The sequence below is a fragment of the Eleginops maclovinus genome, chromosome 23 (genome assembly GCF_036324505.1).
Source record: "Eleginops maclovinus isolate JMC-PN-2008 ecotype Puerto Natales chromosome 23, JC_Emac_rtc_rv5, whole genome shotgun sequence".
In the NCBI taxonomy this organism is placed as follows: domain Eukaryota; kingdom Metazoa; phylum Chordata; class Actinopteri; order Perciformes; family Eleginopidae; genus Eleginops; species Eleginops maclovinus.
In genome coordinates, this window is record NC_086371.1 from 5,918,261 (window position 1) to 5,940,821 (window position 22,561).

The 22,561-nt window shown below is 39.7% G+C and overlaps 1 protein-coding gene across 3 annotated transcripts in view; it reads left to right on the top strand.

The window, feature by feature from the left end:
- The window catches only part of pdgfc (platelet derived growth factor c), a 77,098-nt gene extending 55,855 nt beyond the window's left edge, over nucleotides 1-21,243 (top strand). For 2 of the 3 annotated variants that reach the window (XM_063876903.1, XM_063876900.1), the window contains exons 2-6: nucleotides 6,838-7,030; nucleotides 11,478-11,658; nucleotides 18,979-19,186; nucleotides 19,307-19,527; nucleotides 20,123-21,243. In XM_063876903.1, the coding sequence (XP_063732973.1) occupies nucleotides 6,838-7,030; nucleotides 11,478-11,658; nucleotides 18,979-19,186; nucleotides 19,307-19,527; nucleotides 20,123-20,236 (917 nt within the window). In that variant the 3' untranslated portion in view covers nucleotides 20,237-21,243. The remainder of the gene's footprint in view (nucleotides 1-6,837; nucleotides 7,031-11,477; nucleotides 11,659-18,978; nucleotides 19,187-19,306; nucleotides 19,528-20,122) is intronic. The other variant, XM_063876902.1, reaches the window with a different exon arrangement.
- Nucleotides 21,244-22,561: the final 1,318 nt, after the last annotated feature.

The window sequence follows — 22,561 nt, forward strand, 5'->3', positions numbered from 1 at the left end:
AAAAGTGAAGCTGACAGGAGAGTGAGCTGTACTGCGGTCAACAATTGTAAGATTTAAATAGTTCTTTTGTTTTTTCTCAGTGTGAAAACCTTCAGAAGGAACAGCTTGTCAAAGAGCAGCTACTGTTATCTTAAAAGATCTTCACAAGTCATTCTGTGATGATGTTATCTCTTAACATGCTTGTCATTGCTCTCGTCACACACAGAGAAACAGTCATCTCCTCCGGCATGCAAACCCATCTCTCTCTCTCTAGTGGTGAAGCATGAAAAGGGTGGTTTTTTTATTTCCCTAAACCTTGAAGGCTGAAAATGCAGTCTATATACTATAACGTAGTCATTGGATCAGTCATGTGTGAGTTGGATTGGTGAGCCCCCTAGAGGTTTTGGGCTCAACTACACTCACATACTCAAACACTGTCCTTGCATCTCTACTAGCTTTTCTGAAGCCTTTAAGACACATTTGGCATACTTTCAAACACCAGAATAAAATTTTAATAAAGATACTGATTAAAAATTACCGAAAGAGAAAATGATACTGAGCATAGACCGTGGATATCTACTCGCCAACAACTGATGAACTAATAAGACACTTGGCTGATGACAGTAAGGGTTCCCTCCAAGCATTTCATTAGGGGAAAACGTATATATATTTTCCAGTGTACTGACAGTATTTGCAGTTGCAGGTGGACACAATGATGGGCATAATCTGACATAATATGTTGTTGACTGAGTAGTTTTGATCTTGCTGTCAATCAAACTTTATTCATTTAAAGACAGCTCAGGTTTGGATGGAAAGGCAAGAGGAAATTTTTGTGAATTGTAATATCCTTCTGGTACCTCAACATACACGTGATCAACAAAAATAGGATTGTTGAGACAAGAATCTTGCTGCTCTCTTTGCTCTTATTTCAGCGACCTGTGTGGGGATTTTGGGTGTCGGATTTTCCCGCCTTCTTCCTCTTCCGCACAACTCCCAGAGCATGTGCCTGGCAGATTAAATCTCGACAGAAGGGTCCCACGCGGCCAAATTAATTCTTAATGGTATGAAAGATTCCCATGGCGTGTTGCAGACCCTTTTTTGCCCGGCCGACTGTAAACCCAAAAGCAATAAATATCCTAAGCAGGGAAGGGAATTTACTGCACCTGTAGTAACCACTGCACCGTCCTAATAAGCAACAGATGGAGGAGTGATTGCATCGAGCATGCATTAAAACAAAAAAAAGGAATTCTTTGTTAGGTGCAGTTTCATCACATCACCAAATCTGCTTCAACTCTGTCGCTCAGGGCCTCACATTCATTTTGATGTGAAGGTAACAGTCCTGTAATTAAAAACAACCTGGATTTAGTGTCACAGTTCCTCGGCTGTCGATTGCCGGACAGGAAATAGCTGTCGTGATTGGTTATGTATGATGCATGAGGCTGCTGGGAAAACACAGTGTAGAACTGGACCAATCTTTAGCCCATAATGTGTGAAAATAACATCTCTGCCATATTACCGAGCATATACAACCCCCATGGGAGTTCAATCCATTACAATTGGATTTGGCCCTGAAGAAGTTTAACACATTTTTGGAGTCTTTAATTTTGATCAGAACCAATTGAAGCTGAAAATAAAGGCCGTACCCATTTAAACTTATCTTGTCTGACCTCATATTTGAAGCAGGCAGAGATATTTATTACTTTCTCAAGGCTGAATAGTGGTAAGCCAGAAGTTTTCCAGAAGAAAGGCATAGTTATGCCTACTATATCATGGAGTATGACCACCACATAAACTCCAAAGCTGAGGGGGCCGATGTAGTGAGACACTGTAATGATATCCTGTGAGGAAAGATGAATTTAGTGAGCCTAACAGAAGCCAGAATGAATGTTTCTCATTCCTACCTCTCCGTTTTTATGGGAAACATGCAGCAGTCTGGACAAAGGGGGCAGCTCTCATTAGTTAATCGTTGCTTGAAGGCATCTAATATTTATTAATGCATCTGGGTCTACTATATGTATGTGTTTGTACCTTTCTCAGTGTGTGTGAGGGGGAAGGGGTTTGGTTTCATGGATTTACTGTAGCCACTGTACTGAAATATAGATATAAATGTTGATAAATGTACTTTATTGATGCTAAAGTTTGAAATTATTGTGGTACAACAGCAGAAAGTTATCAAGGCATTGCACAGGAGTACAAATACACAGTACTGTCCAACCAATGTGCAGTCTTTCACAGATATTAATTTGTTTGTCACTATGTTGACCTGTTGTATTTTGTATTATAATCTCTAGTAGTATTAATAATGTCTCAGTGTGCTCTAATGCAGTAGTGTTCACGTCTCCACGGTTCTCTGCTTATGCGCTCCAGTTCTATTCTGGCAGGGGAAAGGTTAATGTTTAACAGCATGAACGGTTCACCCACTAACGTGTGAACAAAGCACAATGGCTGCACTGTATAGGCTCCTATTTATTCAGTCACTTCCTCCCTTAATAGTCGGCTCTACTTTCCTCACAGAGGAAAAAAGTAGGTCAAGGAAAAGTCATGTTTGAGGTAATTCACTCTGGGGGGCCGCTGCTCTGATCATTAGGTGACATTGGTTAACCCCGAAAGTGAGGTCATGTTCAAGTCAATGTTACACCCAAGTCCAAGTTTTACTGTTCAGCAAAGGTATGTCAGAGAAGAAGGATATCAATAGGAAGGTAGAACAGAGGAGGATAAAGGAGACTATTGTTTACAACAAAGATAAAGCTTCAGGAAAGAGTTGGTTTTTGGCCTTGTAGGTCAGGATGAGTTATTGGTTTGCAGCCGATGTACTCTGGAAGAGCGCTCTCTTCAGGAGTTTCTGCTTTGATGCAAGCAAACAAAAGATCCAAAGCGAGGAATCACTTGGATAGTTAATTCTTTAGCTCCCTGCACAAAGAACTGAACGAAGAGGAATGCAGAAACGTTGTACCCCACCTACTGCAATTACCTGTGATGACTGTGTACGGATTAGGCAGGATATTTGCAGAGTTTTTTGTTTAAGCATGATTTCATCCAAGCAGATCTCTAGAATACTTTTCATCAGGACCTAATGCTTTAATGTCCTGGTCATTTTTCCTGTTTTTTTCCCCTTTCTCTGCAACAACATGCTCAGGTTTTCATTTCCCATTCTCCTCTTAATTATAGTCTTAATACAGTTTGAAAAGTAGTCGTCATTTACCACAGAAAGCCTTATTAATCCTTTCAAAGGAGTCATCTATTTATGATTGTGCAGATATATTTGTGTTGGGTTTTTTCAGTTGTATTAATACCATGTGTACACCTACAGTACATCTGGACTCAAGCATTAAAGAATCACCTTTTCTTTCAAATTATCATCATGCACTTTATGAGCCCGTATGTTTTTTTTAAAATAATTAAAAACATGTCATTGTGATGGAGGACCAAGCTTTAATAACATGAAAGCTACCGGCTTGTTTCCTCCTGAGCCAGCAAATGGATATAAAAACAGTCAATCACACCTAGTGTATTGCAGCTACTTGCACCAAAGACTCGGGCAGTAATCCTCAGTTTTTTCTGTAGTTTAGGCAAATAAATCAGATATTAATGACTGCAGGGGCAAAAATGAGATTATAATAGAGTATGATCATGTTGACATTAACCCCGAGAAGAAATATAGCTTTAGGTGGCATTTTATTTAATAGATATGCTATACAGGGTGTTTGTATTTTCCAAAAATGTTGGCCCATATTCTGCGAGGCAGTTTGTACTTGAGGGCAAACTCTTCTCAGAGTTATGAAAGAGCCCGTTCATTGAGAAGCCGTGCCTGGGCTTTGTTTTTCTTTGCATCTGGCACTCTGTCATTCAATCTGTTCCCACCTGGCACACCACCAAAGCCAAATGAAAACTTCAAAGGGATATCTGCAATCTGATGTAATTGTTTTTCAGAAGGAAAAAAAAGTGTCATTGTTGTTTCATCTGCTTACTCGTTAGCCAGGAGAGAAAGCCAGTATGTCATCAAGTTACATCTTGATAAAAATGTTGTTTTTTATTAGATCAGAAAGGGGTTGGACTCCTTGGTCATTAAAAATAACCAGAACATCTAAGAAGAACCCAAAAAGAAAGTTACTGATGCCCTATACATTTTGGTTTCAGGATATTCAAAGTATTGCTGCATTCTGAAAAGCACATTTCTCCAATATTATGTATATATTAATTGACTTGACCATTGCTAAACCCATCCCTATAACCGCTTAGCCAACCTCAAGGCACACAGCAGGCCTTTCCAGCTTTTCAAATGTAATGTTGAAGAAGTGGGGCTGCAGTTAAATTCAGCATTTAATGAAATTGGAGGGCTGTGTCTTCTTCTTTAATTGCCTTTCCAAATCCTGCAGCAATGTTCTGTTCTTAACCAGCCATGTAAAGAACAGTCTTGATTGCCCTGAAATCCTCTTTTCCTGTAACATTCAACAAGTCAAACCATAGTGTCTGAAAAGAAAAACAACAAAGCACAAATCTACAACTAATACTCTTTTCTTACTGTAGTGAAGTGTTCAATGGGCCTTTACTTATATGTGTTAATAGAACATTAGGATCAAATATTATGGAGATTTAAGAGATAACAGCTGAACGAAGGCCATTGTTTTGAGAATTACCTCTAAATCACACTTGATGTCCAGTGTTCATGGAAAACATGGGTGTAGCAGCAGGGGGATAGCTTACAAGAACCTTAGAAATGCAACTGACTTGGTGAATACAGACAGTACTCTACCACAGTTGTTTTCCTAACTTGCTCCCAGTGACCACTCTTTCAGACAGACTTGTTGTCCTTGGAGCGTGACAGAGAATTTCAGTGTAATTTGACTTTACACAGAGTGAGAACATGGCACAGACTTAACCTGTCTGTGTTTTTGTTTCTATTGCAAGCAAATAACCTCAGAATTAATCAGCCTCTAGGTATGAATCATGTCCTTAAATCAAATGTATGGCAGAATAAAGAGTAATCAAGCTCAAAATGTGTTCCAAATATAAATGTGTCTAACAGGTTGCACTGGGGAAAGGGTTACTCATCCGTTTAATGCATAACAAACTCCCAGCGACACACTCCCTCTACCGGAGTGCATTAAACTCCTGCTGGTTCCTCTGACGGCGAGACATATTGGATCACTTTATGAATACTGAGTGATCATCAGTGGTAGAAAAATAAATACTGTTTGAATTGTACACATTTAAAGTAGAATGGTTCAGTTTATTAAAGTAATCTCTGAGACTGAAACAGAACACAGCATGTTGGGTATAATGCTGTGGCAATTACTGCATGCTGGTATACCAGAGCAATATGTGGAATTTAAAATACCTTAATCCAACAATCAATGCAGAGTTTTGTCGCCGTAACTATTGGCCTCTTTCGTGCATTTTCTTTTGTATTTCTTTACAAATTTTGTGGCAAATTATGATAATGCCGTTTGAAATTTAGCTACAGCAATGCTATATTTTCAGTTGAACCTGTACATGTAAAAATGACTGCATTAACAAAACATGCATTCCACCAAAACGCAATATAAAACTCTACATGTGCATGTTATATGTTGAAATAAAAGACATTGTAGTCCAAATAAGCTGTTACCTAAAATATTTAAATGAATGAAGTGATGAATATCTCGCAGACAGGCATTAATCTTTACTGATTTTATGACGAAGATTAGCAGTTTTCTCTTTTTTCAAGTGCGTTTGTTAAGCTTGGGACTGTATTGGAGAGTGTTACTGTATATTTTAGAAGTTTTGTAGTATTTAAGACTGTATTGCAATGCAAATAAATGAGACATGAGAGCATAAATGATATATTGATGCTGTTTTGTATTGATTTTGATTGCGTAAAACACAACAAACTAAATCTCACAGTCCTGCAATCAGCACGGCTTCAGGGTCTTGACATTGCAGCGGTTGTGAGGCTCAGGTGAAAGTATGTTTCTGCTGATGGGGTCCCGGGGGACTGAGTGACAAGCTTCATCACTGTGATTAAATCCTGCATCCTCTGGTCCCTACGGGCCTTAATGGCCTAATGAGAGGAGCTTGGTGAAATCCATCAGGCAGCGTTCCCTTTGAAGAACCCTGCTTCACTAATGTTTTCCATTTGCACAGGAAATATACATAAATTACAGGTAGAATAAAGCACTTTATGATAGTAGAGGTGTTCAGTTAAGCTTGGTTTTTTCTGGAAGACACACTTTAGCGTACACCTTTTAGGAATTCTAGCTGTCACATTGTTCATTGTTCATACCCCATATCTAACCCTTAACCTCTTGATTTTAGTCCCGATTGTGACTCAGCTGCAGATTCGGCTCATTTTCATGGGGTTTTGCAATCAATACCAGTTGAAATGATCAATCATGAAGGATTACCTTCAATTATTTATTTGTGTTGAAGCTTTAAATACCAGATGTAGAGTCGTTGAAGGTTTTTTTTTGTGATGTGTGTTTGCTTTATGCATGTGTATGTTTAGATTAAAGACACACCCCAGTGGAACCTCCCCTTTGTATACTTATAATGTGTTAATTGTAAAAAGGTTTTAGTAGGAGACATATGTCGAAGTTGGGCAAGACTGTCAGAGCTTGAACAAAACATCAATACTGTCAATATGATGTTCATTCTCAAGTCTCATCTTTTATGTTGGACACTTGCTTGAGATTTCCTACTGCACCATATCTCTTTGCAAGATGCTTAACGTGTTGATGTTCCAGATAATAAGCTTAGTTTCTTCTCCAAACCAAGACCTCGTGAAATTATGCATACGGGTTGTAACTGTTTACATCTGAACCAATAAAACTGCTGTAATATATGCAAATCTTAACACACATAATCTGATTTCTGTTAAAGGAGTGCAAAATTCCCATCAGGAGAAGATCATCACAGTGTCTGGAGAGGGAATGGTCAACAGCCCAGACTTCCCACATCGTTACCCCAGGAACACCGTACTGGTCTGGAGACTAGTGGCGCCCGAAACCATGAGGATCCAGCTCACCTTCGATGAGAAGTTTGGTCTAGAGGACCCCGAGGATGGCATATGCAAGTAAGATCATGCAGCAGTATAGTTGTAAATGAAGTACAAGAAGTAGAAAGTGTATATCGTGTTCCTTTATAAAGAACTAACAGATTTAATGTTGGGGGACTACGGCCTGCTAAGCATCTGCAAGTGTTTCTCTATCAATAGGAATAAGACAAAGCAAACGTTATGATTGCATTTAATATGTTAATGCATTGTATCATTTTATTAGGTACCACTTTCCTGTCTTTGTTAATGTCTTCTATCTTTCTAAGCCAATGTAATGGGTACAGACTCTTTCTCACTAATTTGACAAATGTGCAAACCTCCAAAAACCAATATGTGTTTCTTTAAAAGTATTTTTTAAAAGTACGTTTTAAAGCTCCAGGGAAAAAAAATCCACTTTTATATAGTCTAAATTAAACTGTTCTTTGTTACACATGATTTAAATGATCATCTGCTCCTGCAGTTAGCTGTCACAGTGAACAGATTTTCATTAAAAGTTTCCTCTGCTAAGCCGACTCTCATCTAATGGGGTCGCTCCCAGGTTGGCATGCCAGATACATGTAGGGCCAGGTTAAATACGTGTCCCGCCTTTCTGGTCGTCCTCTCTCAAAGATTTAGAGTCCAGAGTGTGGCCATTTGTGAAATTGCCTTTGGTCTGCAGTGGCAGCTCGTGAATATTGAAAACCCATCCACAGAGTGATTTGTTTCACAGAGGACACCGTGACGGTGAGGTTCAGATCTGCTGTATTGTACGTGATATTTTTAGCTGCTCCCGTGATAATTTAAAAGACACGCGCCATACCCTCTGAGTGACATCACATAAAACCCAAACTCACACATACTGTATACATCCTCTGCTTTATTGAGGAGCCCACTTTAAATTACTGGGTTTGCCTCTGTTGCCTTTCAATTTGAACAGGGATCCCGAGCCCCAGCAATCGATTTACCCTCAGTGCATTATGCTCAGTGCCTTTTGTCAATATATCACATCTGACTGGTTAGCATGGAGGAGCCCAATCACTGCAAGGTGGGGAAAAGCTCGGGGACGGTGACCTCGCTAGTCATTCCTGGAGAGCCCCCTAATGGATGACAAGGGGAATGACAGTTCACAGGTTATTGTTGGATTGGTGATAAGGTAGAAGAAGATGTGGAACAGTATACTTCTTTCACCAGAGACAGTTATTGTGCATTCAATGAGGTTTGATTGAACTGTTTGTTGATGTGAATTGCAGTACCATCCAGGATACATGTTTGTGGAAGTACTGACAACAGTCTTTGTGTTCAGGTAATTTGAGCCCCCCACACCTCAGTGTATATGGACGGACGAGGTTAGTATTCATGTTGAGACCCCATGAGAGAAAGCTCCGCAGTTGGTGCAGATTGACACCTTTTGTGCCGTCCTGACTCCACAAGACTGCACTAGTCGGCGTCCTGAGGGAGAGGGGCGATAAACAATATCAACATCCTTTTCCAGGGTCATGCAAGTCATGGCAACGTCTACTGTTCCTGCTTTGACATTTTTCTCTCCCTCTCCACACTGAGGCCCAACAGGTTTTGATCGGATCCCAAGATACACACTCTTGGCAGGGTTGGCAGACAGATGAATGCAGCATGCAATCGCAAGCAGACACACATTCACACGACTCCTTACTTGTCTTTTCTCTCACCCTCTCTCCAATACACATTCTCAGTCACACACACACATACTCAACTCGAAAAGCCTCTGGCCAAGTCTGCATATCTTTCATGTGTGAAAACATTTTTAAATGTTCACAAATGCTCCCCAGTGTTACGGAGAAAAACGTTCATACACAAAGTTATTGATACACTGCTCTTATCCTGCTGCCAGTGCACAATATAATGCATGAAAATAAGACCCTGATCTTTTGTCCAGTGATATAAAGCGACGGCAGGGGATAAAACAAACGGTACGAGATGTGTTTCGGCTTTACTAGCAAGCCTGGAGCAAGGAGCCTTTGCTAAGATGAGAGCGAGGCTGTGTAGTGGAGATGCTCATCTGCTATTCTGTTTGTCTGTGGCACGATGAAAAGCATTCTTTCCAAATCCACTGGAGGAGAGGCATATTGGAGAGGGATCGGTCTTGCTGGTTGGCATGGCAGCAGAGTCGTGCTTGATGGCTCTCAGACAGGACTGTTCTCAGAAAGGCATTTATGTTCTCCGTCTTGACTCTAAAAGGAGAGGACTAAAATACTGTGTTTGTGTTGCTAATCTGCATCATGTCAGAGCTAGATATTGAATCCATTAATAAAATGCAAAACTGTAGGGGAAAGCTTTGTGAATATTAAACACAGTTTGCTTGCAGTGTGCAGGAAGGTAATCCTATCTGCCAGCAGTGTATAGATTCCTTTTGTTGTTCTGATCCTGTTCACTGTGACTGTACTTACAGTTTGGTATGTGTGTCAGTGCATTTGTAAGTCTGAGAAACCACTGTTCGACATGGTGGTTCTGAACACATGGCGATGTGTAATGATCAGGGCGTCCTGCATTATTGATGAGCCATCTGTCAGAGCTCTGGATCTGTCTCAGCGCTGATGTTTGGGGGGGAAAGCTTCCCTCGTCATTGACCTGCATTTAGAAGCTGGACTGATATGTTATCCCTTTCCAAAGCTATTTCATACCATTCTAGTCTAACATTTGTACGTTTAAACTGAATATATGGTATATGTTTATTTGTGCAGATTACAAACTTCCAGTATAACTTTCCAAATCAAACGCAGCAGAGTCAGTAAATGTATCGACCCTCCTGCCTTTCAGTTTATTTAACATCACAGAAAATCCATTTTTAGTCCCACTCATGTCCCTCATGTTGTTTTATCGAAACCAGCCTGAATTGAATCTGTCAAGCCTGTGCAAAATGTAAACAATGTCCTAGAAATCCAAATATCCGAATTGGCAGCACTCAATGAGAGGCTAGCGTGCCTGTTGACGCAAATGGCAAAGTGATTAACCCCAGACTGTGAAGAGTCAGTGAAACAAGGCTGTATTGAATGCAGGACAGCTACTGGTAACACACATATAAATAATAAAGGCTGAACTCGTGAACTGCGTGTCTTAAGTGCTGAGGTCGGGCGATGTTAGCCTTGGCACACCACAGGAGAGCATGGCCATATGCTTCTGCACTTCATAATGTTAACTGGGATTATGGGTTTGAAGGCTGGCCAGTGAAGAGAGAGACTGTCATGTTGGTGCAGGGTCGAAAAGTCAGATCTGCGCCTCAAGCTAAATGTTGCGTTTGATGATATTTCACTCCATTTATTTTATATCAGTATTTAGTTTATATAAAATTCCCAATAATACATATTTAAACCTGCAAGTTGAACTTTAGTATTTAAAAAAAAAAAAACTGCAGGATGTTTCCAAGATAAAATGTTTGATTTTTATCAACCAGTAGCTTTTGTAGTTTTCCAAGAGTATTTATCTTTTTTACAAACAGGAAAATACTGTTTGAATGAACTCTGTTGCCGGCAAATTAAATAGCTTATTTATGTAGATACTGATAAATATGTAAGCTTATTACATTTGTGATTGGGTATGGTAATGCCAGGTTATTAACATTGAGTCACTAACAGTGAAAAATGTATAATAATATGACTGAATACTCAATATGATAATGGTGAAGTACATTATTGCAGAATTATCTTCATTTTTACCTTTTATATAGCTATTATATAGCTTACTGTGGTTTTTGTTTGTGATGGTATTGACACTCAGTAGTATGAAAAAGAAAACATCAATCATTTACAAAGGGAGTTTTCAAACAATTCAAAATGTGAATACAAGTTTAAGTGAAGAGATTGGCAAACATACTGTACAGTCAACACGCTGCAGTAAAATGAACTCAACGTTTAATTACAATCTATATTTCAATGGCAACATGTTTGTCCTCACTTCGCTGCTAATATCCAGCTTTCCTTCTATTCATTTGATTCCGGCAGTAAATAAGAAACAACTCTCTAGCAAATTGTAATTGTTACTTTCTTCTCTTTAATGAGGTTAAACTTTATTTCCCCCGGCAGCTTTGTTGATATTAACAATTTCACCTTCAGAGGGGGAAGGCAGTGCTGATGAAAACAATATTGTGGCAAACATGCTGAAACACAGTTTGAGAGTGTGGTAATAATCTGTTCTTACCTTTCACAATAAAAGTCCTAGAAATGTACAATGCACCATTACTAGAAGGACCTTAAATTTACCCTGAGCACTTAGATGCAAGTTGAAGAAATGTGCTAACCCTTGCCCAGATAGATGTATAATTAAGTTTGTCAAACACATCATTTATATGTTTTCCTTCATTATGCATTGTTGCCACGCGTCAATATCCCAGTTGTGATGTAATAAAAGCAATGCTCATATGATCAGATCACAAATGATGCATGTCAGGTTTATACAGGGTCTGGTGAGACTCAAATAATCCGTTTCTGCTCCTTGTGTGTCTCACTCTCACCAGGTACGACTTTGTGGAGTTAGAGGACCTGACCGAGAAGACCATCCTGGGTCGCTGGTGTGGGTCAGAGTCGGCACCAGCTAGTCACACTTCCAAAGGCAGTCAGATCAGGATCCGCTTCATCTCTGATGAGTACTTCCCCTCTGAGCCGGGATTCTCCATCCACTACTCTCCTCTGCCTGTGGTACGTACAGCGTCAATAGTCAGGAGTTTAAGAATTAGAATTTTAAGATGTTGATTGCTTAGCTATTTCTTTGCCAACTCCAGGGAGCTCCCATGCCAGTAAGCAAGGCTCCGCCGTGCAAGCACAATTAAAATGATTAGCTTGTTGTTATATAACTTGGTGACTTAACATGCAATCATCCGTTTCTGCTTATGTGTACCAGAGGTTTAAAGCATTGTTGAGGGAGAAATTATGTTTAAGCACCGTCAGACCATCTGGCACCTGCACTTCACATCTTACCCTCAAGCCAACGCATACAATCAAAGAGCTCCTATTATGTTTTTTCCCTGTAGCGTATTATGTTTGTGTGCATGTAAATGGTCTTCAAAGGCTAAAATCACAAAGTTCCCTGCAGAGTGAGCTTCTCCCCTGCACACTCCACCCCTGCCTGAATCGCCGGGTGAAAGAGGGTGAAAAGAGCTGCAGCAGAGGCAGTATGAGGAAAAATAAAGCAATTTGTTTTGCACATTAAAGCATGTAAACATGTCACAGTAGAGGCTAAAAATGAGCATCATACGGTCCCTTTAAACACAGCCAAAGGAAAATGTCCACAATCTCAACAAATGCACATTTACAGTAAGACACGAATACCATATCTGAGATGTCCATAAAGATTCAAATGTTCTAAAATGGACCCTGGAATAGTCCCACAACGCTACGCACTGAAAAACAATCTCTATGGTTCAAATGTTCTCAAACTCTTTCATTTTCTCATTTTCTGGGGTTAGTATTGTTTCCAGAGTTAAAAATGACCTTATATGCTCTATATTACTCTTGTATATAAAACCATATACCCTTTGAACCTGCTATGTACCTTTAGATTCACTGTGGGACACACGGGGTGTCTCACTGTCGCTGATGGTGTTGCCTGAGATGGAGAAAATAAAACGGCTTCACGTTCACAAAGCCGTCCTCTGACCCTCAGGGGGATTCATTCAATCCTTTGAAATGAAAGTAGGAATTAAGAGATAGAAGTGCTTTCTTTGTCGAAAATTGTCAGGCTGCGGTCTGTCTGTCCTTCTCATTTTCTCCATGTTTTATCCTCACATACGGTACTTCAGAAGTAATATCCCCTTTCATGTGTTTTAACAATACCATACTTCACAAAAATATCCTCAATACGTAGGACTTTAATATATTTCAGGTAAAAAAAACAACCTGTCCTCCTTCCTGCTCTTTCCTGTAATTCTTCTTGTCTCAGCCTGTAACATAATCGCTCTCTTGTGAATCTCTGTTTCCATTCATCCTTTCAATGTTTGGCTGGTATATACTGTATATGGTTCATAGCATAAGCTGAAACTTTTCAGTATATCAAAAGCTTTGGTAAAAGTCACATTTGCAGCTATGGTATATATGGTTTAGTAAAAAAACTGAATGGCACTAAAGGAAAGTGTTCTTATCAGCATCTTCTTTTAATCTTACTTGACCTCAGTACGACATTAGCTTCATAATCAGACTGAAAATAAAGGATGTTTCACTTCATTTTTTCACTCTGCCTGTTCATGTTCTCAGGGTTTATCGGACATCAATCCCATACATAGTTGATGCCATTTTAAGCTAAAAGCAAGACGTCCCCATGCAGAATTTCTTGGGTACAACCAAGGTGCAGCTATGAGGATGGATTACGAAACACACTGACTATTTGTGTAAAGAGGTCAAGATTACCTTATCAGAAAGAAAGATATTTGGCTCCTTTCTTTGAATTTTAATCAGTGGGACAGATCAGTGTTGCCTCCAACTAATGCTTGCATAACTACTGTGAAAAATGCATGAAAAATGTTCTGAAAGACTTCTTCGCCTGTGTACTTCTTGCCATCTTTGTCTGGATCCAGCCTCTCCCTATTCCACATTTTCTTTCACTGTCAGGCTGTTTCTGTCCTGCTCTTCAGACCACACACACAGACACAATCCCTCCGTTCCTGATGCTTTCACAGACAAAAGCCTTGAGATAAACTGAAGAGACGACTGCCGTGTTTTAACCTGTCATGTTTTAGTTCTGTTCACTTGCTTTGAGTAAACATCTCTACTCCTCATTAATCCCTAATGGCCTGCAGCACTGTGAAATCTGACAAGTACAAATAGGCAGCTGAGGTCACTGATGGCACTCTGTATTCTGTCTGTATCTTTTTCTTTATGCTTCAAAAGCTTTTTAGTTCTCTTATTCTTTGTACAAATTATTGTTGCATGCTTTCTTCACCCTTAAAACATAAAACAACTGGCATGCTGAGTGTCAAGCTGCGTATCAAAGCTGTGTTTCTCAAAAGACAGTTGTGTTGAAAGTTAAGTCAGTCCTTATGTGCCAGCTTCTTGCGGTAGAGCCACAGTTATTACAGACTGCTCGGTTACTGATTTTTCAATCCCCACTAAGGATAATCTTCATGTAAGGAATGAATTTCATGGAATTGTACTGTATATTTTCCCCCAATAGGCTTCAATAGACTGTGATGTTAGAGACATGAGTATGGCTTTGCTTTATCTAATGCAGATGGATTAATCCAATAAGACACTATAACAAGAGTTGTTCGATATAAAATATTGTAGCAGTATTTGCCAGTTATCAATGATTTATTCAAGACACAGTAAGTGGGTCCTAATAAAAGTATTGATTCTCAACCCTGCCATGATTTTTTTTTAAAACATCCCACACAGCAATGGAAGTCAAATTAGATTATTCTGCCATATAAATAAAGCTCTACTGTGGTGTTCACTGTGTGCCTATAAGTACATGATGGAATAAGAGACCAAGTTTGTCTCTCTAATCCAACTCTAAAAGGTGCAGAAACCATGAGGGGGGGGGGGGGGGGGGAAGCTTTGGCCTCTGCACATTCAGTCTGTCTTCCCTTTGAAATTTCCTCTGACAGAGACGCAGCACGCTACAACAGCAGCACTCTGTTTCCTCTGTGGTCGACCGGCAGATACTGGAACCCCGTGCCACGCAGGGGCCGGCACTTTAGTTTATATTTAAACAAGCAATAATTCCTCCCCACCACTTCCATGGAATGGAAGGGGGGGGGGGGGAATAAGACCCGGTCTGTAATTCACAGGAAGAGATTTTGGGGGAAAAGCATAAAAGGCAGAGGCGAAGAGGTTGTTAAAACATAGAAGAGAAGGAGTCTGTTGAAGTGAGCACGAGGGGTGTTGAGTGCTGGTTTAAAGGAGCAAACAGAACATACATCATTGTCTCTGTGAGGTCCCAATTCAGAATGAAATCCCTCTGCTACCTACGCAGGGAGATCAGTCTACCAGATTTGTTTATTTGAATGGAATGAAGTGAGTTTTACAGACTCCGACTTGAATTGAGGTAAAAAAGGACAGTAGAAATAAACCAAATGACTGGCAAAAGTCATGCAAAAAGACTTGTTGTTGGCTTGATGAAATTGAGGTCTGTTTTTACACCAACCTAAATTGTAGTGTGTGGCGCAAGCGAGAGTAAAAAACACTTTCTTCACGCACAACAGACCTTGTTGCTTACTTAAAGCTCTCTTGTCCAAGGAAGCGGTTTGCAACTTCATATGAAGGAGAATATATTGTTTTCCAGAGCTCTCCCAAGATGCTATTTCAGAAGTCTCATCTCAACATAGTTAGCTGAACCTGTCATTTTAGTTACCAGGAATAGGAGCGTGTGGTTGTGCTGTGTCAGAACAAAGAGGAATGAAGTAATCACAGTTGGAAAATAAGGTTATTTCTTCAGGGGCAGGGGGTTCAGAGAGTTTGGCAGCGATAACAGGTCCATTAAATGCTTTCACACTTTCTGTCCAAGGTCATCAAGAAGAATAAAAATGCGTTTGTTTTATTGGAAGCTGTGTTTTCTCTTTTCAAAACAATTGTACTCCCTGCACATAATACAGCCTTTTTATCTGCTTAAATTGCAGTGTGTTGTTATTAATTATACACAGTATGTCTATCATTTACAAACAAGAATGGACATAGACTGCTGCTAACAGAAAAGTAATTTGCTAAATGTGAGTTACATTTCTATGCAGGATTAGAAAATGAAAGGTTTTAATTTGATTTCTAATGTATTCATCCTGATCACGTGAAATAAGGATTATTATCACTAAATGTACATAACATCAACTGCTTACATACAAAAGGCCCTAAAGGAACCTATGCAGTGTTGGACCACTGCTACAGCTTCTCTTCAGTTCATTTATGGAGAAGACCGATGGATTCAGGAAATTGTTTTAACTTTGTGCATTTCTTGTCAGTGTCAGCTTTCAGGAAACAAGAGCTCATGACTTTTTAAATTCATGTCGTCAGTCACCTAGTCTAGTACCTGGACCGACCCGGTTCCAAAATCATCTCACCATCATGTCATCTCTGCCTAATTAACGCAAAACGGCATCAAATTTAGAGCTTTTGAGTTATTTTGACTAAAAACAGGTTTTCACTAATTAGCTAACTCAACTTTCATCATAAAACACATTAATCATCTGCAAATCAACTATCAAAATGTATAAACTACACTGGAAAAATGCTGCTCCAAAACCAAGTAAAAGAATAATAGAAACAAGGAGTTTTTGCTTGTAATTAGTAAAGAACACTGCCAATAGAACAAGTGACAATTTGCCTGGTGAGATTTCTTGAAATAAAATGGGATATTTAGATAAATGACATCCTGTTATTAGCTGAAAAGACTTATTTTGAACCAGGATCAGGAAACGTTGTCACAAAATAAGCCAGAAATGCTCAAAAGTGTTCTGTTTTCTTATGTATGTTGGTGATTTTCCAATAAAAATGTAAAAGAATACTTGTTTCATCTGAGGTGCATCTAAAAACAAAGCACTATATCTCACTGCTTTGTTACTTCTTAGGTTATTATGTCGTATATCAAGTATAGAGACATATTTTGAATAGATATTAGACAAATGTACTTGGCAAGATTTCCTGTTTTTACAATGTAACTTCTGTTTATTGCACTAGAGTATGTGCTCATGCAACATTACCTAATGATTGCTCCTCTGAATGCATGCATGCCAGCCAGAAGTTGGTGGTCCATTTAAGTACTTTGTTTGTGAATTTCTTAAACAGGAGCTCTCATCTGCTACTTATAGCTTTATTCACACCATGCTGATGTGTCTCTGAAGAATTCCTTGACTTCTTTATCTGAAGCTGAGCTTGCACTGTGCCGCTAATTGGGTGTGTGTTGCACCATCGACATTCACAAGCTGTTAATGGCTTCCAGTCCGCGCTGTAAGCCACCGCCAACGCTCAACTAATAAGAATCACAACTTTTCCCAGTCGTTTGGAAATACAGCTCTGCTCAGAGAAATCACTTTTTTATTTCACTAGTTTTATGTGTGACCAGTCATTTCTCTGAGTATTATTTTCACATTTGGGTCTGTTAACCTGAACGGATGCCAAATAAACCAAAATATGTTCAGTGGTTATGAAGCCAGCCTCATAAGAATGAGTCAAATCTGTGGCATGAACACAGCTGCACATCAGCTGTATTTCTGTAGCCTGTGGTGCAGCTATGTCAAACCACTGGCATCTCTTTTTAAAATCTAAGCCAAAGGGACTTAAGGTTGTTTGTATTGCATGGCCTCTGCTGTCAATAAACCTTGGTTGTTTCCTGTCTTAATACTTTTATTAAATCGTAAAATCCCCCAAAACCTGCAATATCTTTTGCTAATTGTGTCTTGTCCTGCCGAAAAAGGGATATGTATCGATCGTTATTATTTCTGATGGCTCTTCTTGTCGTTGATATAGAACAAACACTTTGGAATAAAATAGTGGAAGCCACTTGATGGATAACTTTTGTCAATGTGGTTTTGCAGTGACATGAAATAGCATTATTTAAGATTCAGTTTCCTGCTATCATTTTTCTTGCTGCCCCAAAAGCTCAACGATCAGCTGCCAGCGGCGGATGTTTTCAATGTTCTGAATGGTTTTGTTTGTAAGTGTCACATTGTTGCCTTCTACCTGTCAGTCACATGAGATTAGAGAGACCGGACGAGCTGACACGTTGGACAAACGCAGCATTGCCTGATGAAAGGTTTAACAGATTAGTCTCTTTTTTCGTGGGAAGAGCAACACCCCAGGTATCAATCTTCTCTGTGAATGCACGCTGTAGCCTAGAGGACTGGGATTTCAAGACAAATAATACTGCTGCTTACGGGAGCCAAAGGGACAAATGATGTAAGGCAAAGTAAGCAGAGAAGGTGACAGGGTTGAGATAGCATTTGACAATTTAAAAATTGTTGCCACTGAATCACATTTGCTCTCTCAATGCATTGAACTCCTTTGGATATCATACTGAATATTCCTTGCTGGAGTTCAGATGCATGGTGACCTTTTTGTCTCGAGTCAACACGCATTGTTTTGCTGAGGCAGGTACACACCCATATTTCCCACAGTCTCGCAGCATTTGACAGTTGCTTACATAAGAATTAAACAATAAATAATTCAAAGTTTTTCTATTTCTCAAATGTCAAATTCAGTTGGTAAATCGTTTTTCCAATGCATCGGCCAATGTATGAATGCTTTTGTTTAGCATCAGTGTGTCTGTAATCTTTATTTAAAACCCTTCCACACATTAGCAGGTCTAACACACAGAGCTTAAATTGGGTCCCAGACGGCCTGGACGGTCATGGTTTCTGTTAACTCAACTGAAGTCCAAACCACTGTAGCATTTAATGTGCCTAAACTCAATTTAAACACATTTTAACCATGACCTAAAATGTACCATTGCGGAGTCACACTCACTTTCTTTTTATACCTTATGAGTTTTTCACATTGTAGAAATAATGACAGACAATTTTTACAGAGACATAGTTGCACACAGAAGATACGTTCAGAAATAGAACAATATTTACATTGAATCTGGATATACTAAAAACCTATACAGTATCTGCTACAGAGTACTAGTATTAGTTAAAGTGGAGAAGCAGCTTAGTGTACAGATGTGGGGACTGCTGATACTGAGCTGACATAATTAACAACATGTTATGTATTCTGTTCTGTACTGCTGGTTTCTTTATGGTACTGGTTATGAGGGGTGGGGGAAATCATCTATTCAGAAATGCGCCATATCGTAATTTGTCATATCACAATACTTAGCATATCGTAGAATCGCAATGCTGTTGTATCATGGCTTAAGTACCGCAATATTATTGTATCGTGGGGACCCTGTTAATTCCCACCCATACACTACATTTCTATAAAAAGTGAAAGCAATAGATGTTTCTGTTGTAATTTTAAACATTTTAAGCCCACTGTATTGGCTGAATGAATGACCTTTCTTTTCCGTCTCTATCCATCTCATCTGCTTTCCTGCAGAGTGTATCAGAGCCCGAAGTCCCTGCAGTCATCCCCCCATCCCAGCAGGGGGTTGAGGAGCTGTCAGAGGCTGTGGCAGGGCTGGACAGCGTGGAGGAGGTCATGAAGTTCCTGGAGCCGGAGCGATGGCAGCTGGATATCGAGGAGTTGTACAAACCAACGTGGCATGTGCTTGGGAAATCCTTCATCCATAATAAGAAAGCCAGAGGTACGACACTTTTAAACTCATACATCATAATGGACTTTACATGAAACAAAACATTTAAGAAGTTATAAAGATTATTTCAAAGGTAAATGATTTTGATCGTCTACTTTCTGTGTCTTTGAGGAGGAGCTGATCTCAATCTGTTGAGGGAGGAAGTGCGATTGTACAGCTGCACCCCACGCAACTTCTCCGTCTCCTTGCGCGAGGAGCTGAAGAGGACAGATGCCATTTTCTGGCCAAGCTGCCTCCTGGTGAAGCGCTGTGGTGGAAACTGTGCCTGTTGCTCTCACCGCTGCTTCGACTGCCAGTGTGTTCCTGCCAGGGTCACAAAGAAATACCATGAGGTGAATATCATCCTGGCCGTGAAATACGAGGAACATTAAACGTGTTTATACATTTTCAACTTCAGATTTGAAAGGAAAGCCAGTTCAGAGCCAAACATTTTAAAGGTCAAATTATATAATTACAAGAAGAAAGCAAAGACCGGGGCTGTGTATGTCGGCTTACCATATATGGTTTTATATTTACAATTATGCTTTAATAAAAAACATTGTGAGGTCTCACTAACTTCAGGGTTAGGGTAACGGTTAATTGAGATGACATTTGTTGAGCACATTCATGCTAAAATGTGGGGAATCCATGAAATGGATCGAAGCCTGCAAGCTAGTTCAGAAACGCACCAATGATTCATAAACACGTGACATGCCTCACCCTGTCATATAACCAACCAAACACATTTACTGTAATTTCTATTCAAGCTGTTACATTTTCCATCTCTCCCTCCTATTTCAGGCTTCTAATTAAATGAAACTGCAATACCATGTATAGTTTGGGAATTGAGATGAGGTCACTGGCCTCATCACAACTCTTTAGACAAATATTGTTTTGTCCAAGTGTTTGATGTTCAGTTGTTTACTTATGCATCCTCCTCTCTGACAGGTCCTACTGCTGAAACATCGAAGCGGAGTCAAAGGCCTGCAGAAGTCTATGACTGATGTCCTCTTGGAGCACCATGAGGAGTGTGCCTGTGTGTGTAAAGATGACTTGGACTGACCTCACACATATAATAGCTGCCACCAGAATCGCACAGTTCATTAGAAATGAACCTGTGCAGCTGTTGCAACGTTCTGTATCTCATCCACTTCCACTGGGAGCTAACAAGATTGTCCCTTCATCCTGTTGTCCTTTCGCTAATTGGATAAAACGGAATAGACTGGAATCTAATAAGTCTGCTGAATGGATTTGAATGCTGTGGAATACCAATAGTGCGATTTGAGTGCATTTTAGAGAGACACTGGAGCAGATCTGGATCTTTGCGCTCTGAAGACTATTTCCTTTTCAGAGATATGAACATTGAGGTGCCTTTTCCTCTTCTTGAGGTCTCTTTTAAGGTTCAGCCAGTGTGGGCTGATAGTGTCATGGAAAATGGGAGCTTCTTTGTTCAAGTACTTTTTTTTTATGTCTATAAGCGAGCTGGCTCCAGCTGCCTTACTCCCTCTGCTCCTCTATTATTATCATTGAGGCAAAGAGAGGTCCTTCTTCATGAGCAGTTTTCCTTTGCTCTCCTTTTGTTCCACCACAGATTTAATCTGCAGCCACGGTATTGTTAAAGCGTCTTGCTCATAAGACTGTCTTATGTGTAAATATTTCACTTACATTTCCTTTCGACCATTGTGCCTTTTCTGCCAAAGATTCTCAAAGAGAAAAATTGTAGTTGCACACGTTGAATCAACTGGTCGTTACATTTCAACTCTCCATTCAACCCTTCTCATTTATCTCAGATCTGCTTGCTTCAGGACTTCTTGCTACATTTGAGATTGTTCATATTCAATATTTATTTGTTTGATTAAAGGGAAATGTAGGTCCAAAATGTTTGTTTTTTTGCTACGTATGTCACTGTAAAGTAGTATAGGCCGTTTTCATTCTTACTCATCTTACATTGCCATTGTGTTATGGATGGTTTTCAATTTCTGTATGCCAAAGTTATTTATCTCTGCCTTTGCAATAACTGTTTGTGTATTTCATTGTATTGAAGTCAAAATAAATTCTTCCATTTTTAATTTTGAGAGAGATGTGTCCAAGTTGTGTTTTCAAATAGAGCAAAAAACGAATACATACAAAATAGCATTCTTGAACCAATTAACTCTGGTTTATAAAAATAAATAAACTAACCTTCAGATTGATCTTTAGGTGTTGGCTAAGAATGTTAAAGTTACATTTGCCGTTTGATAGATAGATCAATTGCCATTATTGTGACCCTGCACATGTGAGATACATGTTTTTTTCTCATATTACTGTACTTAAATATTTCGATCAGTACCCCCAAACCTATAGAAAAAAGCTTCACCCTATAGCTTATTTATGTGTCATTGTTTCTCTTTATCAGACACTGAACAGCATTGTTGAATCTCCCCCTCGGCCATCAGGTCACCCAGGAGGAGGTTCTCATTTGTCCATCTCCAGCTGCTGTCCTGGCCAATTATTCTGATCTAATGTGTGCCCTGGCAGGCATCTAAGGTGACGCCAGATGCTACTGCATAAACCCTCCGGCCCCTAGTTCCCAGTGTGGTTTTTATATTAAACAGACTGGCTTCGTAAGTCAGTGGAGTGTTTCTTTTCAGAGGTAACCACACTGCACTGGCACAAGATGTGACACACAGCATGGGCCATTGGTCTGGTTCTTCAAGTGTGTTTGTGTATGCGTGCGTCGGGATGTGTGGAACTACAATCCACCACATGACGCTTCCACCCTTCACCCACATGCCCTCCTGCGCCATGCCTCCTTCGCTGTGAAACCAAAGTAGCCTCAGTAATGCTAGGCCGCAGCAGCAAGGTGCAATTAAAGTTTCTCTACTTAACGTAAGAAAATACATTTTTATTCATTTTGTCTTTTAGGAAAACCAAACTCTTAACCTGAACCCAACTTAGAAGTGTTGCTCAACTTGTGGATTAAACAGACAAAGAAAAGGGCAAAGCATGTAGAAACTCAAACATGAAACCCAACCAGCATTGTCACTTTTTCAGAACATTTCACAAGTTATTGCATACGAACAGAGCACAGAATCAGACTGAAATAGTTCATGTCTTTGGAAGTTTTTACTTGAGGCCAATTGGTGGTTCTTTCTGCCCCCGCTACACATGACTCATCTCCACAATCAACACACTACACTAAGCTCCAACATCTCCTCAAAAATCACAGAACTAACCTCTGATAAATTCCCGGTTTGACCTTTCCTCTGAACATTTGAATAGCTGCAAAGCAAGGGCCTCCTACACCTTTTCAAATCATTTGAAAAAATAAGAAATGCAAATTAGATCACAGACGTCAGAGTTGTCCCTGGCATTTTTCTGTGAATGGAAATCGTGGAAGTTGAATAA